We start from the raw sequence: 23,150 nt of genomic DNA on the forward strand, positions 1-23,150 counted from the left end.
CAAGATAAAAGCTCACACCTGTGCTGACCTTTACACTCACACACACACACACATTAACACACACACACACAGAGACACAAAAAAAACACATACACACACACACACTCATCTCTCTCTCACACACACACACACACACACAGTCTTCACACACACACACACACTGCTTTAGCAGGATCAAAGCCCTCACCTGTGCTTATCTTTACCTCGGCAGGCCAGGTGTACACAAGGAAGCAGGTGGAGGAGATCCTGAGGCGGAGCCTCCACCCTAGCCCGCGGTGCCGCTCTCATGACCCCAGGCTCCAGGCCCCGCCCCTGGGCATGCCACCGGAGAGAGACGTCTCCCCCTGGAGGCCAAACAGGTGAATCGTGCAGAAATGACCTCCGGGTGTCACTGGTCTACTGTAGAGTAAAATGCCATGTTCAATCTGCTGTTTGGCATGAACTAACCTGTTGTTGTCATTAACAACAACAATTGTGCAGGTTTGCCCAAAATCAGCAATTTTCATATACGTCATCATGTGTGTGACAACATGTGAATTGTCAAGTGTAGATTTCCCTGACCAGTGCTCACGTTCCCTCACCAGGGGCAAGAACCTCCTGTACGGCACCTCAGAGGACGCGAGATGTTACGAGCGACAGTGCTGGTCCACTACAAGACACTGACCAGCACAATTAAAAACCTGCCCTCTGGAACGCATGACCTCATATTCGTTCACTTCTTGGTGCTGTTGTAAGGTTCACATGACGACATGACTGCACCTCCTGCAGTCAGGATGCTGAGCCGCATCTGAGCATGTCATAGTGCATCCTCTTTAACCCATGGGGCTACACCGGTCACATAACTAAAGCGCTTCGTTTGCGTTGCGTCTGCTGCAACAATTAGCTTCCACTGTAATCAATGAAACTGGCTACACCAGACGAGTACATTCGGAAAAAAAAAAAAATAGACCAGTTTTCCAAAATTATTTTTACGCTTCGTGAATGAAGTGCTTCAGTTGTGGACCTGGGGGGTATTCCAAGTACGTGGTTTAGTGACAAACCTGGGTTAGTTAACTCAGAGTAGGTGGTAAACCTCCTAATAGAAGAGCTGTATGGCTTCATTCTCCTAACAAAACAAAGTGAGGAAATGTGTAGGCTTAGATTTTGATGCAGTATAGACTAAACCACATGTTCCTTTCTCTGCTTTTACCTCATAGGCCTAATAAAATATAGCCTTCACTTAGCAAAGATAATGGCAAACTATTCTGGCAACGTCTCGTTTCATAACTGGATTGCATTTTTGTCCGCTTTTCATCACATTATTATGACCATTAAATGTAGGCTATACTATTTTGCACGCTAAAATTTGATTCATCAGGTAAACACAATAAAGAATGGGAACGTAAGTTGGATTATGAATTCTAAGTTGTAATTCCTCGTGTCCTGTTGGTGACCTCAGTGAGAAGTACTGTTAAGATGCTCTTAGCCGGTAAGAAGAACTCTCGAGCACTCGTAGATCTACGAGCGTTTTCACAACGTTCTTAAGCTACGATGGTTTCGGGAAACAGTCGGCAATTCTTAAGACGTTCGTAAGAGGGACTTTACGACGCTCTTAGGCTTAAGATGTTTATCACTAAACCATGTACTTGGAATACCCCCCTGGTGTAGCCCGGGTGTCCGAGTCTTTGGAGTGCCTGAGGTTGTTCTTATTGAGTGGGGGAACAGGGGAGGGACAAGTTCAATAGTAGATGAGCAGTGAGATATAAACACACACATCACATGTCATTCAGTCACTGTAATCCCTCAAGTTGTTGTCTTTTGAGTGCTGTTTGATTATGTTTTGGAAGTGTTTTTTGTTTTGTTTTTTCTCACAACTCTATGACAGAATAAAAGCCTAAGACACCAATGGAGGGAGACTTTGAATTAACCGAAATAAATAATCTATAGCTCCACAGTAACCATTAGATGGGAATAGTGGGAAATAAAAAGAATATATTCGCCATCATTTTTATATAAAATGATGGCGAATATAAAGTACTATAAATATTTACATTCTATACACCATCCTGTTACAGTTGTGTGCTTTTATCCTCCAGCCTAAAAGATGTGATTGACATGCTTGACACGGTCACCTCATCCAACATTGTTACTGTGACAGCATCACTGGCATGACTTCAGGTCACCTCCATTGGAGTAAAGCAGGATAAGGACTTCAGATGCTGACAGCTATCTAACCTTTCACCAGATTACCTTGAAATGTCAAAGCCCAGAAATGTCATCTGGAAATATCAAAAGACGTCAGAGACTTTGGAAAGGTGGATTTATTTTGCTTGTTTTGCCGAGGTGATCCATCCTATTGGAGGCTGTGAGTGTGAGTTACAGGAAAATGCATGAATGCAACCTCATGTATTTAAAACATGCAAATAAAATGAAAAGATATATTTTCATCACATTGGAGAAACGTTGAAGCTACATCTGTTCGTTATTTTAGTTTTGTGATTCAGGTCCTCCAGCAATGCTAAAAAAGCGTATTGACAGAATGTTATTTTTGTTCTGTGCAAATTCAAATTAGCTCTAAAAAGCCCTGTCAAATTAGGATAATTTGGCCCCTTAAACCGTGTTAGAACTGCCTGCGTCTATTTTCTTCTTATTTTCCTTTGGCAAGTCACATAAAACTGCCCCAGGAAATTTACTAAGCTGACGACGCGCACATAAAAGCTAAACAGGAAATTGAAAGCAACAGTGGCCTGGTGGGAGTAAAACAAAGCTGGCAGAGCCGCTGTGGTAATGTGAGGCACTTCATCACCGCTGGGCCTCTTTAGCACCGCTGGAGGTTAGTGTCAAAGCTGATAAGAATGCTATCAGTAGAATCAGCTGACTCGGGAACAGATTCTGTCGCACATTAGGAGCAGATTTCCATCTGCCAGCAGGACCTGAGTCAGCAGGGCTCTAGGAACACAACACAAGCATTCCAAAGTCTCTGATTGGGCATCCAGCTCCAAGCCCTTCTGTCCTAATTGGTTGGGGTTGTTTTAGTGGGAGTGGCTTTCATCCTTGCAGGAGTGGGTTCATAAGTTATGAGAGGCCCCACGAATAGCAAACAAATAAAACAACAATATCCCATTCCAAACATCGATGGCTCTTTTTGTGACAATATAACCTTGCTGCACTGAAGCCATCTGGAGAGACTCAAAAGCTACTCCGAATGCATGCCACTCTGATCCGGGATCAGTGTGAAATATTAGCGTCGTCACTTGTGAGTGGTAGTCCCGGAGTCGTACAGCTGGAGGTCGAGGCGGACCCAGACCTCGCCAGTGGGCACCTCGTGCAGTAGCAGCCTTCGGTTGGCCGGGCCCTTAATCTCCTGCTCCTTCTTGATGGTTGCCACGGGAACCTCGGTGCGGCCGAGGAAATCTGGTGACAAACAGATCTGTCTCAGAACACCGGGATATGCTGTGTGTATGGGGCGGGTGGGCTGGGCTCACAACTCAGTGTGTATTGTCGTGTGTGAACTGTGCTATATCGCCACAGCCAGGGGTTAAAGTGGGGGGGAACGGGGAGGAACACAGTTCCGCCACCTCAGATAAATTGATAATAAATATATTCTTTCATACCAACAATAGCGCGATGATATTGTTAAAATAAATAGTGAGTTAATTTTTCGCGTGTACAGGTGACCAAGAAGCTAGCAATTCTTGTCCAACACACGATACTCAATATGTTGTCCAACGCTGAGTCATTTTTCCCTGTTGCACTGACACTGGATTTTAGGGTTCCCCCACCTGCCAAATCCGACTTTAACCACTGGCCACAGCCAAGTATGGATGTGTAAAAATTCACATTCACACCCCAACGTACCATCAGGGGAGAACTGATCCCTCTCGAAGACTGTGATGCAGAGCACGTCCTGGTACAGGTCCTTGATGAAGAACTGGCAGTTAAAGTTCCACTTGGGGTTCAGCGTGTCACTGAGGGACTTGGAGGTGTAACACTGGGCCCCCATCGTCAGCTCACAGTAGGGGTTACTCTTACCTGCACACACACACACACACACATAAACACACACAGACAAGAAAGGAGGGTTTTGTGATGTTCATGGATGACGAGCAATACCAATGTGCATCTGGTATTGTGTGTGTGTGTGTGAGTGTATGTGTGTGTGTGTGTGTGTGTGAATCTGGAATAAACAGTGGATCCCTAAGGAGAAGAGCGAGCCTCAGCAGGCCAGTGATTGGGCAGGTGGAGTGTGTGTGTGTGTGCATGTATGTGTTTGTTTGTGTATGTGTACCGTTGGGTTTGCAGGACTTGAGCTCGGCGGCCTCCTGGACCGTCACCAGCAAGCGACCAATACCACTGGACTTGAGAGAGCGAGCTGCAAGCAGAGAGATATGACCACACACACACACACAAACACACACACACACACAGAAACAATTAACTTAAGTTCATAAGTTCAACCTTGGATCAGACAGGCACATGACACAAACAGAGAGAGTGAGAGTTCACTGAGACTAAGATAACTAAGGGAGCGGTATTCAACAAAGAGAGAGAGAGAAAGAGATATATAGAGAAAGAGAGATAGAGAGAGAGAGTGCTATTGACTCACCTTGGTAGGCCTTCTCTCTTTTCTTCTTCTCTGTGTCAATGAAGTGCTCCGACGCCGCTTTGATCCTCTGCACCCACGCGGTCCTGATGCAAGAGCACATCGATTCACGCAACCGCGGCAACACATCACTCTGACACCATCCTCATTAAATCTCCATACATCAGGGCTGTTACTCAGACTAACACTTCCCCTAATCCAGCTCTAAGGGATTTCTGACAGCTACACACACACTCACATGCTTAGAACAGTAGTTTCAGTGTGTAATATAATTATAATAATATAAGTCAATAATAAACAGTATTCTGTATTTATATAATTATAATATAATATGTAATAATAAAATAAAGCATACAGCAGGTTACAGCATAGGATTAGCATAGCTATCCTTGCAGAGCAAAATAGAATTAATGGAGGAAAAAGAAAACTCCTTTTATATCTCTACATATCATCATGAGTAGCTTTGGGCTTTATAGTCATTGTTCCGATAAGAGTCAATAATATATCTTTAGCAAGTCTTTTTATTGACAGTTTTTATTGATAGTTATGTGCATCTGCAAGTCTGTTTGCAGATTGCACATCAGTGTGTGTGTGTGTGTGTGTGTGTGTGACCTCTCATTGATGCTGTCCGCCCTGAGTGTGTAGACGCGGTCAATGTGCGAGATGTGAAAGACTGGCTCGTCGCTGGAGGGGTCAGAGGGCATCTTCACCAGGACCTCGTTCAAGAAGACCGGCTGCAAGGATAGATAGATAGATAGATAGATAGATAGATAGATACTTTATTGATCCCCAAGGGGAAATTCAAGAAAGAGAACAGGATATTACAGCTCTTTAAAGCTCTGGTCACCAGGCACAGTGGTTCTGCCTCAGAGCTGAACCAGAATCTCTCCTCTCCTCTTACACCAGGTCTGCAACTGAAGCTTGTTTGGGTTAGTGTGCGTAGCGTAAAAAAAAAGTTTTAGAAGACCGATCTCGTTGTTTTTTAATGTACGCACTGCTATCACGTCTGCTGTGGCCATTTCCATTGATTATAGTGGAAGCCCATTGTTGCAGCAGATGCTGCGCGATCCTAACGCTTCAGTTAGGTGCCGGTGTAGCCTCCCTGTCACCGTGACCTCTGTCTCATGGCAAAGGCCAGTTCTAATACAGAGACTCAGGGGACAACTCCATGAGCCTGCACTGACAGGGGCTCTCATAGACAACATAATGACCAACATTATTATTATTGGGGGGGGGGGCTGCAGCTGAAGGTTTCTAAATTACTGTATTCTCTGTAAATGTGAGCCCTTGTGGCCTCTTGAATTGAAGTGAAAATTAGATGCAATTTCAGAGAAGCTGTGTTCTCATTTGCGACTTATGGCGATGATACAAAAGTTGTGCTAATCCAATGAATTCTATTAATGAATCCGAAATAACTAAGCAAAAGTTCCATCTCACACATCTTTGGGACAAAAAACATGACTTAAAACCTACCCATATATCCAGCAATACACATATATGGCCTGATGGAGTCTTACGGCAAGTCATTCTGAACCGCCTCTCACCGTCTTGTACATCTTGTACTGCGCGTTGGACTTGGTGCTGAAGAGCTTGTCAGCGGCGGAGGAGGAAGACGAGGAGAAGGGCTTGGAGGTGTGGGTGAGCAGCAGGAAGTCGTTGAAGAGGAAGGCCCACAGCTCCTTGTTGCTCTTGGTCTTGTGGAGTCGGCCGCTGTGGAGGAGCTTGCGCGGGCCCAGGCAGTTGGTCAAGGAGTTGAAGACCAGATGCTGGACGGGGGGGGGGGGGGGGGGGGGAAAGGGGGGGGGGGGGGTTGTTAGATCACTGACAAATCACTGGACACTGGGTGCACTTTGTCAGGGAGTGAATGAGCTTTCTGAGCTCCTCAACTCTTCAGCTCTTGAGCCGCCTCGTCAAATTTAGAGGAAATGTGAACAAATTCATGGACATACAGACACACAAACACATGCAAAACAACTTTGCCACAATCAATCTTACAACTTACAACACTCAATTGTAGAACTTAATGTAGAACAGCACACACTTCCACACACACATACACACACACATAAGCGTACCGGTCTTTGAGCCTAACCCAGTTCCTCACCTCGATGATGCCGTCACACTGCACGTGGCTCTGGGTCCACTCCAGGCGGTCAGAGTTCTCCTTCTCGCGGACGCCCTCGTTGACCTGCAGGCACAGCTCCTCCGCCCGCTCCAGGGCCTCACGCAGGGGACCGTGGTCAGCCTGGCCTTCCGGCGTGTTCTCCAGGATCTGGGCCACAACAACATACGTTTCAAGCAACCAACAGACCTCTGTGTATTTGTGTGTGTGTGTGTGTGTGTGTGTGTGTGTGTGTGTGTGTGTGTGTGTGTGTGTGTGTGTGTGTGCTTATTTGTGCTTGTGTGTGTGTGTGTGTGTGTGTGTGTGTGTGTGTGTGTATATGTGTGTGCATATTTGTGCTTGTGTGTTTGTGTGTGTGTGTGTGTGTGAGTGTGTGTGTGTATCAGAGTGAAAAAAGCATGTGTGTGACGCACGTTTTTGATGATCAGTGGGTAACGGGTGATCCTCTGCATCGGCTTCAACAGGAAGCTGGACAGGGGCATCCCTCGGCAGCGGTAGTTAGTGGCTATTTTCTACCATCAGGACATACACAGAGGAAGGAGTGAGAGAGGGACACAGAGAGAGAGAGAGAGAGAGAGAGAGAGAGAGAGAGAGAGAGAGAGAGAGAGAGAGAGAGAGAGAGTGAGAGAGAGAGGGAGAGATTGACAAAGTGAGGGAGGAAGTGAGAGAGATTGATAAAGTGAGAGAGGAAGAGAGAGAGATTGATAAAGTGAGAGAGGAAGAGAGAGAGATTGACAAAGTGAGAGAGGAAACGAGAGAGATACACAAAGTGAGAGAGGGACAGAGAGAGGAAGAGACAAAGTGAGAGAGGAAGAGAGAGAGGGACAGAGAGATTGACAAAATGAGAGTGAGAATAAGGTGGAGGGAGTAGACAACGGAATGGTGGTGGTGGTGGTGGGGGGGGTCATCACAAAGATGGAGAGACAAAAATAAACTTTACAATGACAGCAGACATTCACGATGGTTAGATCTAATCACAAAATAGATTCCATTTGCTGAAGAGTGACGCACTCAAAAACGTGAGACGAAATGAAGCAAAAAAAAAAAACTGAAATAAAAGACATCTCGGGAGCCTTTCTCATAAACTTCCACTGCCATTGACTTCCCCTCACCTTGAAGTCATTGAGAGCCCTCAGGCTCTTTAATTCATCTAGGCAAGCAGGGGGCCCCACCGGCTCATAAATTCTCTCAGAGACGCCCACTATAAGTGTTTAATCTCAAACTCTTGTCTCCCTCAATCACCTTGAAGAAGTCTCACACTCAAACACACTCAAACACACAGCTGCAAGCGGAGGCCAAACGAGTGTGTATAAAACCCTTCATCATCTCTTTAATTCTTACACACACACACACACACACGCACACACGCACACACACACACACCAGAGTAGGTCAAGCCCTTCTTGGTCTTGGTCTTTTTCACTATGAAACAGTATACACTCCACATCCACAAGACCAGGAAATATACAAAGTGCCTCTATTTGAAAGTAGTGGTGGTGAAATGGGAAAATTCAGACAAAATCAACAACTAATTTTTACTCATAAAGACCTGTCTTTTACTAGGGATGTAAGTTTTTTGGTCTACCTTCAACCCATGTTTTTCCATCCTAGTCAAAAAGTGTGTGTCCATCCCTCTCACCTTGAGGAAGTCCTTGAAGTCAGCCGCGTTGTCGGTCTTGCTCTGCAGCAGGGCGGCGCTGTTGAGCTGGCAGCTGCAGAAGCGGATGTAGGCCTGCATGTGGGCCAGCTCCGACGCCAGGATGTCCCCCACCAGCTGCACGGGCATGCGCTCGCCACCCATCTTCTTGCGCACGCGCAACGCTCTAGCGCCACCCAGGGGTCACACAGTGTCAGTGTTAAGACATGGTAAAACTCTCACACGATTCTGCGATCAGTGATGGCAGACAGCAGCTCAGCGCCATAATAGAACCATAACATATGAAGGTAATAGCGGCCATAACAAACACACACACACACTCTTGATTTCACACAAAAACTCACACGTACACACTCACTTGAGCAGCTTGGTGTTGCACATGATGAGCTCTCTCCAGTTAATGAAGATCGTAGCCATCTCTGCCTCAGTGAGGCGGCCAGACTCAGCCATGGGCTTATAGAACACCTACACACAACACAGGAACGATGACCACAGTTACACTCATGCACGAGTCACGACAATAGCACACCCTAGAATACGTACTCTGAACAACAGTCATCTGGGTTTTGGCTTTTGGGTTTAGGTTCATTTGTAACCACAATCCTAAAGGGGTGTTAGAAGCCCAGGTGAGATGTTAGGATCTCAGGTGAGGTGTTATGGGTTCAGGTGAGGTGTTAGGATCTCAGGTGAGGTGTTATGGGTTTAGGTGAGATGTTAGGATCTCAGGTGAGGTGTTATGGGTTTAGGTGAGATGTTAGGATCTCAGGTGAGGTGTTATGGGTTCAGGAGAGGTGTTAGGATCTCAGGTGAGGTGTTAGAAGCCCAGGTGAGGTGTTAGAAGCCCAGGTGAGGTGTTAGAAGCCAAGGTGAGGTGTTAGAAGCCCAGGTGAGGTGTTAGAAGCCCAGGTGAGGTGTTAGAAGCCCAGGTGAGGTGTTAGGATCTCAGGTGTTCAGGTTAGAGGTTTGGGTGAGGTCAGGTGTTAGGTGAGGTGGTAGGGGTAAGGCCCAGGTGAGGTACCTCCAGCACCAGCTCCAGGTCCTCCAGATAGCGTTCCTCGGTCTGGATGAGCTCGTGGATGTAGCCCTGCCTCTTCCTCTCCTGGGGGCTCATGGTGTCCAGACTCATCAGGTCTGCACACCCTGCAGGGAGTATGTATGCACACGTCAGATAGAGAATCTGTGTGTGTGTGTGTGTGTGTGTGTGTGTGTGTGTGAGAGAGAGAGTGAGTGAGTGTGTGTGTGTGTAAGTCTGAATGTAGGGGCCTGGGGGCATGTAACAGTAGTAGTGTAGATTGTAGTAGAGTACAGATTAGTTTGTACTGGAGTGTGGCAGGAAGTCAGTGTGTTGATTTGCTTTCCTATGTACTTGCCTACATTGTTTGTGCATGTGTATGTGTAAGTTAAATATCAGCCACTTGCTGACAAAGCTGGGATTTCAATGCAAACTAATCATTCTTGTGTTTTGGTCTTGGACATGTGCACAAACTTGTTTTATACGGACTGCAACTGTGTGGACTATGCAAGCCAAATGCAAAAGACTAGCAAAGTACTGCTCTATTTCTGCAATAATAGGTTGTTTATCCATTTGGAGAAAACAATGCTATCCATAAGTGCAAAAAGTATGAATAGCACAAAGCATTCAGTGTTTTATCAGACCTGTCTAAAAGTTTAATATATCAATGTTTGGACCTATAAATTATTCCCCTGTGTTAAGGTCCAAATAAAACCATTAAAATGTGTGTATGTGTGTGTCTTATAAAAACAGCAGCACACACTTTATGTAATTCCAGTCTGAACTCCAGCTCTGGTAAAGATAAATGATGAATGAGGCCCTATCTAAAGCAGGCTTGCTCTCTCCCAACTTATGGCATCTCTGGCAGTGTCCAGGAGACCTCGGGCAATCTGTCAGAGTGTGTGTCCATTGCTGGGTTCTGTCTGGTCGCGCACATCTGGGCATTCATCACTTTAATTAGACGCTCATCTCGTCTCAGCTCAGCACGCCCGCCACAAGAGCTCCGCCGGCTCATTTATTTGTGTTATTCCCGGCTGGGGAACACACACACACACACACACACACACACGCATGCACACAAACAGACACACACACACAGACAAATACAAACAGACACACACACACACACACACAGACAGATAAATGCACACACACACACACACACACACACACACACACACACACAGACAAATGCACAACGACACAGACACACACACACACACACATAAACGGACACAGCAGACGGCGGCAGATGGTGAGGACATGCCAAACACGCCCCCATTACTGCAGATATCAATACAGAACACACACACACACACACACACACACACACAGACACACACACACACACACACAGGAGGGCCCATTCTGACAGGCGATACAAAAATTTACTCTTTTAGACAAATTGCGTTTCAAGGTTCGGGGCAGACTCCAAGCAGATCAAAACGTTTGACCTGGAATTAAAGATCCTTTAGAAACCAGACTGTTCCGAACAGCAGACTTTAACAACTGTTGCTACCTTCAGAATTAGACAATGTCCAAGCACTATGTGTGTATTGCAATCATGTGTTGCAATATCAATGTCTGAAGTTTATATCCAGCTGTAGGAACAGTGTTTTTGATGGGCTTTGCAGTATACAACGTAACCTTCTTAACATGGTTTTGAGAGGACACTGACACATCTGAAACATTAACTTTGCAAGTAATATTAGAAAAAAAGAAAATAAATGTAAGGATATACATCTAACATAAAGATAGATTATAGCTTATACTGTATATAGAGATTTAGATTTATGTTTAGCAGACACTTTTATCCAAAGTGATGAACAATGACAAACATTACATTGGCATTAAAATTAAGAGTTGAAATATTTTTTAAATCATAATAATATGCTCAAAAAATAACTTGTTGGACTTACTCAACATAGTTATGTCAACAGTTTTACTCATGAATTTAATGTTCTTTGCTACATAAAAATAAAGTCAGAAAAAAAGTCAGTAAAATTCTCGGGTAAAAAGAGTTTATTCTCATTTCTATGTACATGGTAACTGTACAGGAGGAGGCACGAGGTCATATAAAAATAAGCAAGCTCATCGTAACACAACACAAACACAAATCGAAACACAGACCTAAACTAAACTAAACCTAACTAAACTAAACTAAACTAAAGACAAACACTCTCAGGTCATTGCATAGGTGTTGTCAAGTATGGAACGGACACTGCTCTTCTAACAGGTGACATTGTTAGTGTGTGTGAGTTACGTGGCAAAATGTTTTCCTAAGCAAAGGCTAAATGAAGATATTAGGATATAAGTATAATATAGTTAGTTAGAAAGTTTTGACTTTAATAAAAAATACGGTTTTCCATGTCTAAGAGAGTGACTGACGCAAAGGGTCATTTTGGAAATTGTTAACAGTTTTTGCTACATTGTTGTTTAACTGTGGATGTTAGCTTGGTAAGGTCCATTTCTATGACTACCCAACATTGTTAATCCCACCCACCTCCCTGGTTAGTTGGGATAAAAGTCAGAGTCAGTGACAGGAAACGCATCACAAAGAAAGACAGAAGGACGCAAAAAACGTGTGGAGGGAGGAGCCATCTCCGGAAAGAGTTAGTGAGGGGCGGAGTCACTTCATCAGCTTCCTGAAGCACAGCGTTCTGATTGGCCCAGGAAAGGAGGAAGAGGAGGAAGGGAGGAGGAGGGAGGCGGAGACAGTTGGACAGTCCTAAAAGAAAACACAGATGAGGCGAAGAGGCGAAGGGGCAGGGCAGAGCGGAGGAGTGACCAGGGGTGTAAATGTGTGCCATAGATGGAGAGAGTGATGGAGTGATGGATGGAGAGAGTGATGGAGAGATGGATGGAGAGAGTGATGCAGGACAGAAGTCAGTAAAGGAGGAGAACAGAGATCAATGTCACTGCTCAAACTGAAACTCTTGCATCAAAGGCATAACATTCGTTGGCCATTTTAGCTTCTAAACTAAAACAAAGTCTTACAAAAATGTTCTAGGGTATGTGAGAGGCCCATACTGATTTTCTGCTTTGGAGTGTTTCTACATAATCAGATCATCCAGTACCCAATCATTGCTCCAGCCACCACATCCTCAACAAAGGAACCCTGTGAAAGCACCTTTCAGATTTGAGTTCTACCCCTAAACAAAGGAACCTTGTGAAAGCACCTTTCAGATTTGAGCTCTACCCCTAAAAAAAGGAACCATTTGAAATCATCTTTCAGATTTGAGATCTACCCCTATAAACATTTTTACTGGTAGTGGAACTGAAACAGAAAAAAAGTGCATGTTAACATCAGGAGAGGCTCTTGTGTGTTGGATGGAGGCCCCTTTGCATACAGAGTAAGGTAAAACATGGCTTTAGCCAGAGCTAAATCTAAATTAAAACACTAAACCAAATGATTTCTTCAGCATATAGTATCTCCATCCCCACAGACTGGTCAAGACAGAACAAGATCCATGAACTTTATCAGATAGATAGATAGATACTTTATTGATCCTCAAGGGGAAATTCAAGAATCTAATCAAAGAGCTATCTCTATTTAGTTTGCTGTCCAAGAACAAAATCTATGTGAGAAACTTAACCAATACCATCTACACTCTCTGAAAGGAAAACACCCTTAACAGTAAGTAGCCTATCAGTCAATATTTTAGATTCGGACAACAAACAAGGCCTCAGAAATAAAAGTACGGCAGTACAAATTGTTGGGTTCTTTTACCGCATTGATTTGCAAATTCAATATTTGCCTCATATAAACAGACAAAATAACTGGATGCTATCTAGTTTCTTCTAGTCAGAAAGTCCCACTGTCTATCAGATTTATCCAACGAGGACACAACAACATGACTTATTTTTAATCTCATAGCGCACATTTCCATTGAATAAACAAATATTCCAAAACTGCTATCATGCCTTGAGCAGAAATCCCCCAGTTTGGGGAAAAGAACAAAGGCAGAGAAGAAGCCAGCGGTTGTCTGAAGGGAGGGCAGATAATGGCACCAGTCCCAGCAGCGGGCGGCCCGGAGTTGGGGGGTGAGAAGGGAAGGAGTGGGACTGATCCCCACCCAAAAACACACACGCTTCTGGCAGCCCTGTTTACATCAACACCCAGAGAAACAATGCTCTAGTTTACAGACAAAAGCGCCGCATGTACACACACACACACACACACACACACACACACACACACACACACACACTCTACACAACGCAAAGTAGCTTTCTCTTTCTGACACGTTCTATCCTTTACTGCTTATTCACATAATACTGATAACCAGGGTAGGAATTTCACGGCGGCCACGACGGCCATGGCCGTCGTAGCCCCTTGCGTTGGCCGTGACGCCCCTTTGAAAATCAAAGGTTTACAGGCCACGGTGGCCTTGGTGCCCCCTTCTTTAAATATTCTGATTTGCGTCCTACTAATAGCGATATATATTTAGCCTATGGCCTGTCAAAATAATCTTAGCATTCACAGCGCAAATTACGCAGTGGAGAAAGTGACAGTGCAAGAAAGAAAGTGCGTCCAAATTAACCCATTCTTCTCAGTTGAACTACTCGCGAAGTAGCCTACTCATCACACAGACATCACAAGTATCACATGAAAGAGCTTTTTCTCAGCTTTTAAACGATGTTAGGCGGTAATTGCTGTGGTGAACGGTTCGTGAGAAAAGTAAATAATATCATTCAATTTAATCATACATTCTACTGAAGGTTTTGCGTCCATCTCCCTACCCATTCATCTCGGTGGAATACTTCAAGAACCCTTCGTTTAACATATGACAAACCATATATCAGAATAAACAGCAGACCTTACCGAACAGAAAGGTGTAAAGCAGTCCACTGTACAGTTAGCCGTTCCAGACTAATCCCGTTTTGAATTTGCAGTAAATTTCAACATACATGGATGTCTCCAAATGTGGGATTTAAGTTTTACACTGTGTTTAAATTGTTCCACATTATTTCATAACGGGCCAAATACAAAATAAATATTACAAATGTCGCCTAGATATCGGTAAATCAGAGGCTGACTATAAGAGTTTGTGAAAGTAGCCTTAATGATCACAAAATGCTAACCATGCATCTAGGCTATTTGAGTTTCTTAAAGCTGAGCTGTGCTTAAATTGTTCAGTACATGATTTCATAACAGGCCAAATATAAAATAAATGTTAAATATAGCCTAGATATCTGAAAATATTAGATGATCAGATGATTTACAGTTATATATAATATGTCATGTTTTATGTTTTTGTAATGTTTCATACAGTGATGCAGGTCTACTGCAGTGAATACAACTTTGATCATTTTTAAAGCATACTACTGTATAGTTAACTTTGGCCTTGGTGCCCTGACATGTGGCCTTTGTGCCCCCCACCAAATATGCCCAACTGAAGGCCAAGTGGCCTTGCCCCTAAAATGGTGAAATTCCAAGCCTGCTGATAACACATACATACACAAAGAGAGGGGGAGAGGAAGACAGAGAGAGAGAGACAGAGAGAGAGAGAGAGAGAGAGAGAGAGAGAGAGAGAGAGACTACTATTTCGCTGTTTTTGGTGTGTGTTCTGCACTGTGGAACAATTGGGAAGAGGACTGTCAAAAGGACCTTTCTGTAGGCCAACCTGCTGAGAGACCTTCCCTGAGAACGTTCCTATTTTGGAGAAGAAAGTCTAGAAAGTTCCACCCCACCTACCACACACCCGGGTGGATTCATCCTTTACAAATGCTAATGTGCTGAAACAAAAAGAAAACAGAGCTGGTGCAGGTTCCCAGAGGTGTGGAGAGGGAGCACAGTCCAGCACAGGGGATCAGCGGGTTTATTCTGAACACACACACACAGTCTCTCTCTCTCTCTCACACACACACACACACCCGCTCTCGCTCTTTCTCTCACACACACACACACACACACACGCACACACACACTCACACAGTATGAGTGCTGAATACCAAACAGACTGAGCTGAGGGCATCCAGGGGAGTACACTGTCAGACCTTAAACCCTTACTGGCATATCAGAAAGGTTCCAACAAGCATGCATGATGCATTCCTGCGCACCACACACACACACACACACACACACACAGGCAGACAAACATTTTCTAGCACAAACACAAACACAGATCCAAACCGAACTCTCTCTGGGGTCACAGGGCGACCTTGTACCCTCATTATCCAGCTTACTGTATATACATTCCTACAAATATGCTCGCAGACAGCTTGTTAGCCTAACTCCCCAAAGTGTGTGTGTGTGTGTGTGTGTATGTGTGTTGTGTGTGTGTGTGCAGGCCATGCAACTGTCCCTCATTAAAAACAATAATAACAAGAAAGTTGTTTTGTGTCTATGTGTGTGTGTGGCACAATAAACAACTGAAAGACAGAATGTCTGTGTGCATGTTAGATAAAGTTTGTCTGTAGTTAAAGATGAATTGCCATTGTGTTTTTTTTTTGTTGTTGACATATTGTTTTTCTCTTACTGGACAACACACTACCCTGTAAAAAAATAAAAAAGAACTTCAACATCAGCAGAGAAGTGGAACTCACATTGCTGGCTGGGGTCAGACTCTGTGGTCATTTTGACATAGTTGGTCGGAAAGAGCCCCGTGGCCCCATTGACCTCTCCTTTCCACCAGTCAGCGTTGTCCTGGTTGAGTACGCTGATCAGCTGACCCTTGGAGAAGCTCATCTCGTCCTCATTGGCAGCCTTGTAGTCGTACATGGCGATGACCTGACAAACTGAAGCAGGAAGAGCAGACGTTGCAGAAGAGACCAAAAATTAGGCCAAAATAACCTAAAAATGACCTTAAAAAGGCCAAATGAATGTCATTCGGTCAAACCACACCCTCCTGGAGATGTTCTGCTTAAAGCAAAAACAGGAAGTATTTTATCTGAGAAAAAATAACACATCATAGGTATGTTTTCAGAGGAAGCAGTGATTATAAACCAGATAATTCATCTCCAGGCTACATTTGATCTTGTGAGACAGACTGCAAATGCAAATAGTAGAAGTATTTGTAAGTAGGCATAGTGTATGCATTTTACTGTGTCTTCACCTAAACTCCAGAGTATGTTTAAGCATACAAGGAATTAAAACACCGCATGCTGTTTTTATCTAATGACAAATACGGCCAATGGCTTCTGAATTCCCATTAGTAATCCTGGGGCATGCTGCCGAGAACAAACAGCTTTGATGAAAGCGGGAAACCAAGCCGAGCTCAACCTCCTCTAGGAAACTGAAGAGCTTGAAAGCTGTGGTAAAACGAGTGGCAGGTATTAAGTAAGGGATAATGGACGACACGGTGGTCTGTTCACAGAAGTTAATGCACGGTCGAGGTTGTAAAACGGCCCCAACGCGAAGCGGAGGGCCGTTTAAACCTCGTAAGTGCATTAACTTCTGTGAACAGACCACCGTGGAGTCCATTATCCCGCTTATTCCACTGTTGCCACTTGCGTTGTGTTCATTTCCTGTTACAATTTAATCGCTAAAACTTGTCTTGTTTGTAGAACTACTTTCTTCCAACACATATCAACTAATTTCTCAACTTGCAGGACAAACTGCTGTTACTAGTTCTAAATGGATGGTTGCTACGTCCAAAGGCCAGTCGTTAATTCTATCTCTCCCGTTGTCAAGCGGGCGTATCCCAAGATTCTGATGAACTTTAGCTTTGAAACATCGCTATTTTACTTAGCCTGCTGTCATCCATCTAGCTAAAAGCCACCTCCGTCATATGCTACAATGTTGCCATGTTCTGAACGTCTGTATTTTACAGCTCGGATGCAACGTGACAGTTAATTTAAACTTCACAACGAGTTTGGCGAATTAATATACAAGTGTGATACGGCCAAAAAAATGGATCTACTTCATAGGTGTGCAAATAACATACGGTTAATGGTTGTTCTAAATTACGTAGGACAAAGGGAAATTCAACCAAGCAGTGGAATAAGTATATATACTCTTTTTTTTTTGATCCCATGAGGGAAATTAGAGCATCACAATGGTCTGTGAACCAAACACAGCACTATCACTGAACACTGTGATGTGAACACAGCCTCTATCACTGAACACTGAACACTGTGATCCAAACACAGCCTCTATCACTGAACACTGTGAACCAAACACAGCCTCTATCACTGAACACTATGCATCATGTCTGTTGCATCATGTCTGCACTAGCTAAAATGTTATGTGGACTTGGGCATCCAGAGACAGTGCTATGAAGGCCTGAAAGTTATTTTCTAATGAATATTCCTGACAAATATTTTAGTTTCCTTGCCACTAAAGGGTATGAAAGGTATAGTATCGGCCCAGAATGTCACTATGGGTGCATCCCTGCTGCACTTACTTGGCTGTGGCGCTGGTGTGGACTTCCCACTGTTGGTGCCCAGGACTTTGATGTTGGCCGAGGGAAACCAGCCCCTCTGACGCTTCTTGCCCCGAGCCTGGAGAGCAGAGATGTTCGGACAAACTTATTCACTAAACACGTCGGTCATCATAGAGCCAGTTAAACCACTGCACAGGGTGAGTGTGAGCGATATTTACAGGACTCATCTTACAGGAGACTTAAGATGACTTGACTTTCCCCTGCAGATGACCAGTCATTACCAGTCATTACCAGATCACCAGTATTTTGACATGCCCTCATGTTTTCTGACCTCCCTCACATATAGCTGACCTCTCTAACCTATAGACCTCTGAAGATCGCCTACAAAAAAGCTGCCATCTTTGAGATCCGGTCTTGCAATTTTTCCTATAGGAAAATAACATTGGGATTTTGAATTATTAAGAGTGACTGTTCTGTACTGACTTTCTAAGCATACTGTAGCATGGTTACCAAACAGTTCTGATCAAAGATTCTAGAGCGGAGCTCTGTTCTAGAATCTTTGGTTCTGATAGTATTGGCAAGTTAGGAAGTGTCTGTAATACGGCCCGCAGTAGGCCTAAGTGTTTTGGTTTTAAAATTTTAGACAGTAAATAATCAGATAATGCATTGAGTTTTTGGTAGAAATAAAGAAAGCACTTTATAAGAACATTGACAATTATGTATTGACATACTGTGCTAGTAAACGGCCAGTCCGTCTTTAAAATAGGCTATATCTCCATATACGATACAGGAGACCATCGCGCAAATCTTCTACTCACTCCGTAGAAGTGAATAGCCTTGGGTGGTCAAATTTCTCAACGTAAAATCGGTAACACTTTACTTGACGGGTGAGTTCATAACACATTCATAGCAGCTGTCATAAACTGCACATAAAGCATTCATGACTGTTTCATGAGACATGACTCAACATTCATACCAAACCTTTCATGAATGTGGAAGACAGAACGACGACAACTTGTCAAAATAAAAGCCCAACAATCGCAAAGCAGCATTGCCATTTTTGTTCCAAATCTCTTACCTGATCACGTAACATCTGAGTCAATGGGCTAGTCCAGTTCCAAAAAGACAGAACATGGTCAAGCAAATCAGTTTTGTTTCATAAAAATGTATTTGTTTTATGATGTAACCTTTGCAGATGATTTCTCATATTTTGCTAATGGGAATGTCCAACCATTCCAGGATACACAAATATGAGTCAGCTGAATGTAGGCTTGTTTACCTCCCAGTGTTAAACTCAGTGATTATGAATACTTCACAACTTGTATAGTAAAGTGACATTCAATGTAGACTTCTAAGATATTCATGAAATATTTATAAAGGCTGGAAAGATCAAATTAATGGTATCCTTTATGAAATATTGGAGGCAAATGTAAAACCTGAGTTTAACACTGGGAGGTAAACTAGCCTACCTTCAGCTGACCCATATTTGCAGGGTGCGATTTAGGGGGGGGGGTGGTGAGGATTTCCCCCCCTCTGGTTTTCCTATCCCTACTTCTGCTAAATTATTTTTATCGTCGGGGGGGACAACATTTATCCGCCTCTGCCCCTCATATTGATTAATGCTACTTCATATAAGTAAAGCGCTGCAACGTGAGAACAGTCTACTAGGCTAGCCTACATAATAATCTGACATCAGAAACGCACCGTCACCGTCAGCACTCATGCTGCTGACACAGTGGCTGCGTGATAACGTAATTTGGCCTTGATCGTGCAGGACATTTCAGAATGTCGAGTGTGTAATCCATCATAAATGGCTAGGTTCAATGGAAAAGTTAGCTGGACGAATGAAAGAAAACGAGAAGGATTCAGTGAAGCATAATAATGTTTTAGAACCTTTAAAATGAGAAAACTGATGCAACTGAGATGGAGGACAACTGCACGTAGAGTAGAACATAGGCCTTGTCCGAAGGAACTTACATTAAATGAGGAGATATTTGCTGAATGTCACAAAAAGTGTTACAGAAATTGCTTGGCATCGCTTATTCAATGGCTCTCTACCGAAACACCTGTAGTTTGCGGAGGACGAACGAGAAAGCACTCGTTTGATAAATCAGCCAGTAGTAGACAAATAACTTTTAGAAATAATCTGTACTGCAAAAACGAATGTTGGTGGGTATTTAAACTATCTAGCGGGTGTTTTAACAGCTGCAAGATATAGAAGCTTCATGGTCTTTATGTTCTGGTTCGTAAATTATTTTCATAAAACTTCAAGTTGCCCTATAACTTTACTTTCAAAACTCTTCACTGCACTGTAGGCAATTAACTGACAGTATGATAGGCTATTTATTTTCTGTAGGTTACAATAAACACATTTATTTTTTCAACTTTTGCAATATTACGCACTTGGCTACTGAACGCAAATCAGCAGGAGAGAGAATGCACGTAGCCTACGCAGCGTGTAGCGCAATGTGTAGGCTATTTGGTTACCAACTAACACTGTAAGCCAATTCACTAATTTAAGACTTCAGTGCCATCATATACAACGTTTTTTTACACAACAAATACAGAAAGGATGGAGGCAGCAAAAGTAGAGAAGTCATTTCAGATGGGGCAAGAACAAGGTGAATTTGTATGCTTGTCAAAACGTAGTCCTACCCTGCATTAGAGGAGCTGATCATCATACCAAGCACACTCGCTGTTTAAAGTCATACACCACGGTAAACTAAAACTAAAATGTTACAAAGGTGGCAAAAATAATATAGGGTATTATTTGCCATGACATAACTAGGCTATGAATCGTTCGTTCATTTTTTTTTTTGGGGGGGGGTTTACAAACTTATTCAAAATCATCCCCCCCTCTGGTTTTTACACAAATCGCACCCTGCATATTTGTGTAACATGAATACCATTAATTTAATCTCTCCAGCCTTTGTAAATATTTCATGAATATCTTATGAAGTCTACATCGAATGTCACTTTACTATACAAGTTGTGAAGTATTCGATTGTTGACCTCCCCTAAACCTACACCAGATGTGAATGACCTCTCTGACCTTTTGTTGACCTCTCACCTGTTCTTGACATATCTCTCACTTCCTGCTGACCCTTGACCTTGTGTCTCTCTCAGGGCCGTCTGATCTCTAGGAGACCCTTTCTGGAACTAGTTGCCATGCCCCTCTCCCTAGCCTCCATGTGCGTATTCACAGACAGAGGGTCTGCCATGACAATAGTGTTATGATGCAGTTTGTTTAGAATAGGGCTGTGTGTAATGCAGACTATGCAATATCATGTGAAATATTTACTGTGGGTTGTAGGAGTATGGGTGGGCTGGCTGTGTGTGTATGTGCGAGGGTATAAGTATTGGCGGGTGTGAGTGTGTGTGTGTGTGTGGGTGGGGTAGGGTGGGGGATTTGGCTATGTGTGTGTGGATGTGAAGTTAGCCTATATTTATGTTTATATGTCTCTGTGTGCATTGGTGTTAGCTCACCTTCTGTGCTAATGTATGTTTTGTTTTATTTGTGTAACCACACTCTCTCGATTGCCCAACAGAAATTTCTCTACCTAAGAGATATTAAAGGTGCCATGCGTAATGTCCGCCAAAAAATCAATTCATACTACACATTCCATAAAAGATGGGGGCAGTATACCTCCAGAAAGTGAGTTGGTCTACCCTAGAGTAACAACCGAGACACGTGTATTGCAGTTTGGCTGGCGGTTATGTTGCCCGTATACCTCCTCCCATGGCCGAAACTGGTATTATGACACCTGTCGGGCTGTGGCTAGTAATTTAGCATGCTAATTCAGGTTGATATCTCTGCAGCACTATACCTTGTAATTTTTTTTAATGACATCATCGCCCTTATTTCTTCTCATTCTTTTGATGTGTGCATCTCATTTTTTGGATATTTTTACCTCAATTCTTACACATGCCACCTTTCTAGGCTCATCATCTTATATCTTATATAAAGGCATCAGAGCCTTCTCACCTGCAGTTCCCCGAGCCACCAGCCGGAAGAGTTCTTAGCCAGCACCAGAATGAGCTGACCCGCAGTCAGACTCAGCTGCTCTGCTGTCGTGGCAACGGAGGGTGTGGTCACCTGCACAATCTCTGGCAAACAATGGAGTCACACATATATAAGGAAGAGTGTGTTACTCAGGTGGGTGCAGAAGTGTAAAGTTACTTTGGATTGGATTGGATACTTTGGTGTGTGTGTGATTGTGTGTGTGTGTGTGTGTGTGTGTGTGTGTGTGTGTGTGTAAAGCTGCCTCACCTGGCTTCTTGCTGGTAGCTCCAGGTTTTGACGCCTACAAACAAAGTGGTTGTTTTTACAGTGGTTATTTATCTCTACAAGTTGTCATGACTGAACGTTCATGTTTGTTTACTTTGACAGCATTTCCGAGTCTCAGCCTAAGGGGCAGGAAAAAAAGCAGAGGCCTGGGCTTGAGCATTCAGACTTACGCTGGACTCTCGGGGCTTGACATAGTTGGAGGGGAAGACCCCTGTGTGGTCTCCGATGCAGCCCCTCCACCACTCGCCCTCCCTCTCTGTCACCAGGATGGTGTCCCCCACGCTGAACGCCAGGTCGCCCACTTCCGGACTCTCGTATGTGTACAGGGCCACAAACTCTGATTGGGGCGAGACAGGTCAGCTGCCATGTGGCTTAACAGGTTTTGATTGGACGCAACGAAATAACACAAAGAATCATTTAATAGAGACCTATTCACTAAGAGAGATAAGGCACTGGAGGCATTTGAGAAGTATTTGGGGGAGAAATACCTTCAAGATGGCAGACATCAGAAGTATCAGAATCATCCACAGCGGAATAAAGCGGTCTGAAAAGAAAAGATGTGAAATCTTCAACAAACTATAACTTATTTCACTGGTATTGTGTGGTGACAGCTCATAAAAAGGCAAGAAGAGTCATTCTTTGAATCTGTGATGAGCAGACAATATTCATCCATCTTCACCACTGACCTCATGGTACTGATGAAGCATGCCACTGGCACAAATGACTGAATTTTTTTAAAAATGTATTTTTCTGGTTTTTCTAGCCTTTATTGGCAGGACCGTGGAGAGAAGACAGGAAATTAGTTTTTGGAGAGAGAGATGGGGTCTGGGTTTGAGAGATGACCTAAGGCCAGTCGATAGGCCTGTCTGTGGGGTGGGATGCCAATGCTGCCCCCAACCCAGGGGTTAGCATTTAGAAGGTTAGATTCAGCCAGTTAGCATCCCAGGGGTTAGGGTTTACAAGGTTAGATTCAGCCAGTTAGCATCTCTGGGGTTAGGGTTTAGACGTTTAGATTCAGCCTGTTAGCATCCCTGTTGGTGGCAACCACCATCTTTAAAAATGGTGTCTGATTTTCACAAACAAGTCAATTAAGTCCAACATTACTGGTGGATACAGAAGTATGTTGTCTGTGTGGATTGGTTGGCGAACTGGTTCCCTTTAG

The 23,150-nt window shown here is 43.7% G+C and overlaps 1 protein-coding gene across 4 annotated transcripts in view; it reads right to left on the minus strand.

Annotated features, from left to right (window-relative positions):
* Positions 1 to 2,282: 2,282 nt before the first annotated feature.
* The window catches only part of itsn2a (intersectin 2a), a 96,318-nt gene continuing 75,450 nt past the window's right edge, over positions 2,283 to 23,150 (minus strand). For all 4 annotated transcript variants that reach the window (XM_076271741.1, XM_076271742.1, XM_076271738.1 and 1 more), the window contains 17 exons: positions 22,477 to 22,532; positions 22,159 to 22,325; positions 21,971 to 22,004; positions 21,686 to 21,807; positions 17,722 to 17,818; positions 15,923 to 16,114; positions 9,380 to 9,501; positions 8,720 to 8,826; positions 8,344 to 8,527; positions 7,118 to 7,216; positions 6,687 to 6,854; positions 6,127 to 6,348; positions 5,195 to 5,316; positions 4,586 to 4,668; positions 4,268 to 4,351; positions 3,838 to 4,011; positions 2,283 to 3,393 (listed from right to left, as the gene is read on the minus strand). In XM_076271741.1, the coding sequence (XP_076127856.1) occupies positions 3,230 to 3,393; positions 3,838 to 4,011; positions 4,268 to 4,351; positions 4,586 to 4,668; positions 5,195 to 5,316; positions 6,127 to 6,348; positions 6,687 to 6,854; positions 7,118 to 7,216; positions 8,344 to 8,527; positions 8,720 to 8,826; positions 9,380 to 9,501; positions 15,923 to 16,114; positions 17,722 to 17,818; positions 21,686 to 21,807; positions 21,971 to 22,004; positions 22,159 to 22,325; positions 22,477 to 22,532 (2,197 nt within the window). In that variant the 3' untranslated portion in view covers positions 2,283 to 3,229. The remainder of the gene's footprint in view (positions 3,394 to 3,837; positions 4,012 to 4,267; positions 4,352 to 4,585; positions 4,669 to 5,194; positions 5,317 to 6,126; positions 6,349 to 6,686; positions 6,855 to 7,117; positions 7,217 to 8,343; positions 8,528 to 8,719; positions 8,827 to 9,379; positions 9,502 to 15,922; positions 16,115 to 17,721; positions 17,819 to 21,685; positions 21,808 to 21,970; positions 22,005 to 22,158; positions 22,326 to 22,476; positions 22,533 to 23,150) is intronic.

The sequence above is a fragment of the Alosa pseudoharengus genome, unplaced genomic scaffold (assembly GCF_046254945.1).
Source record: "Alosa pseudoharengus isolate Yale_2024_CS ecotype anadromous, Long Island Sound unplaced genomic scaffold, YU_APseudo_1.1 YU_APseudo_1.1_scf_7, whole genome shotgun sequence".
Taxonomy (NCBI): Eukaryota; Metazoa; Chordata; class Actinopteri; order Clupeiformes; family Clupeidae; genus Alosa; species Alosa pseudoharengus.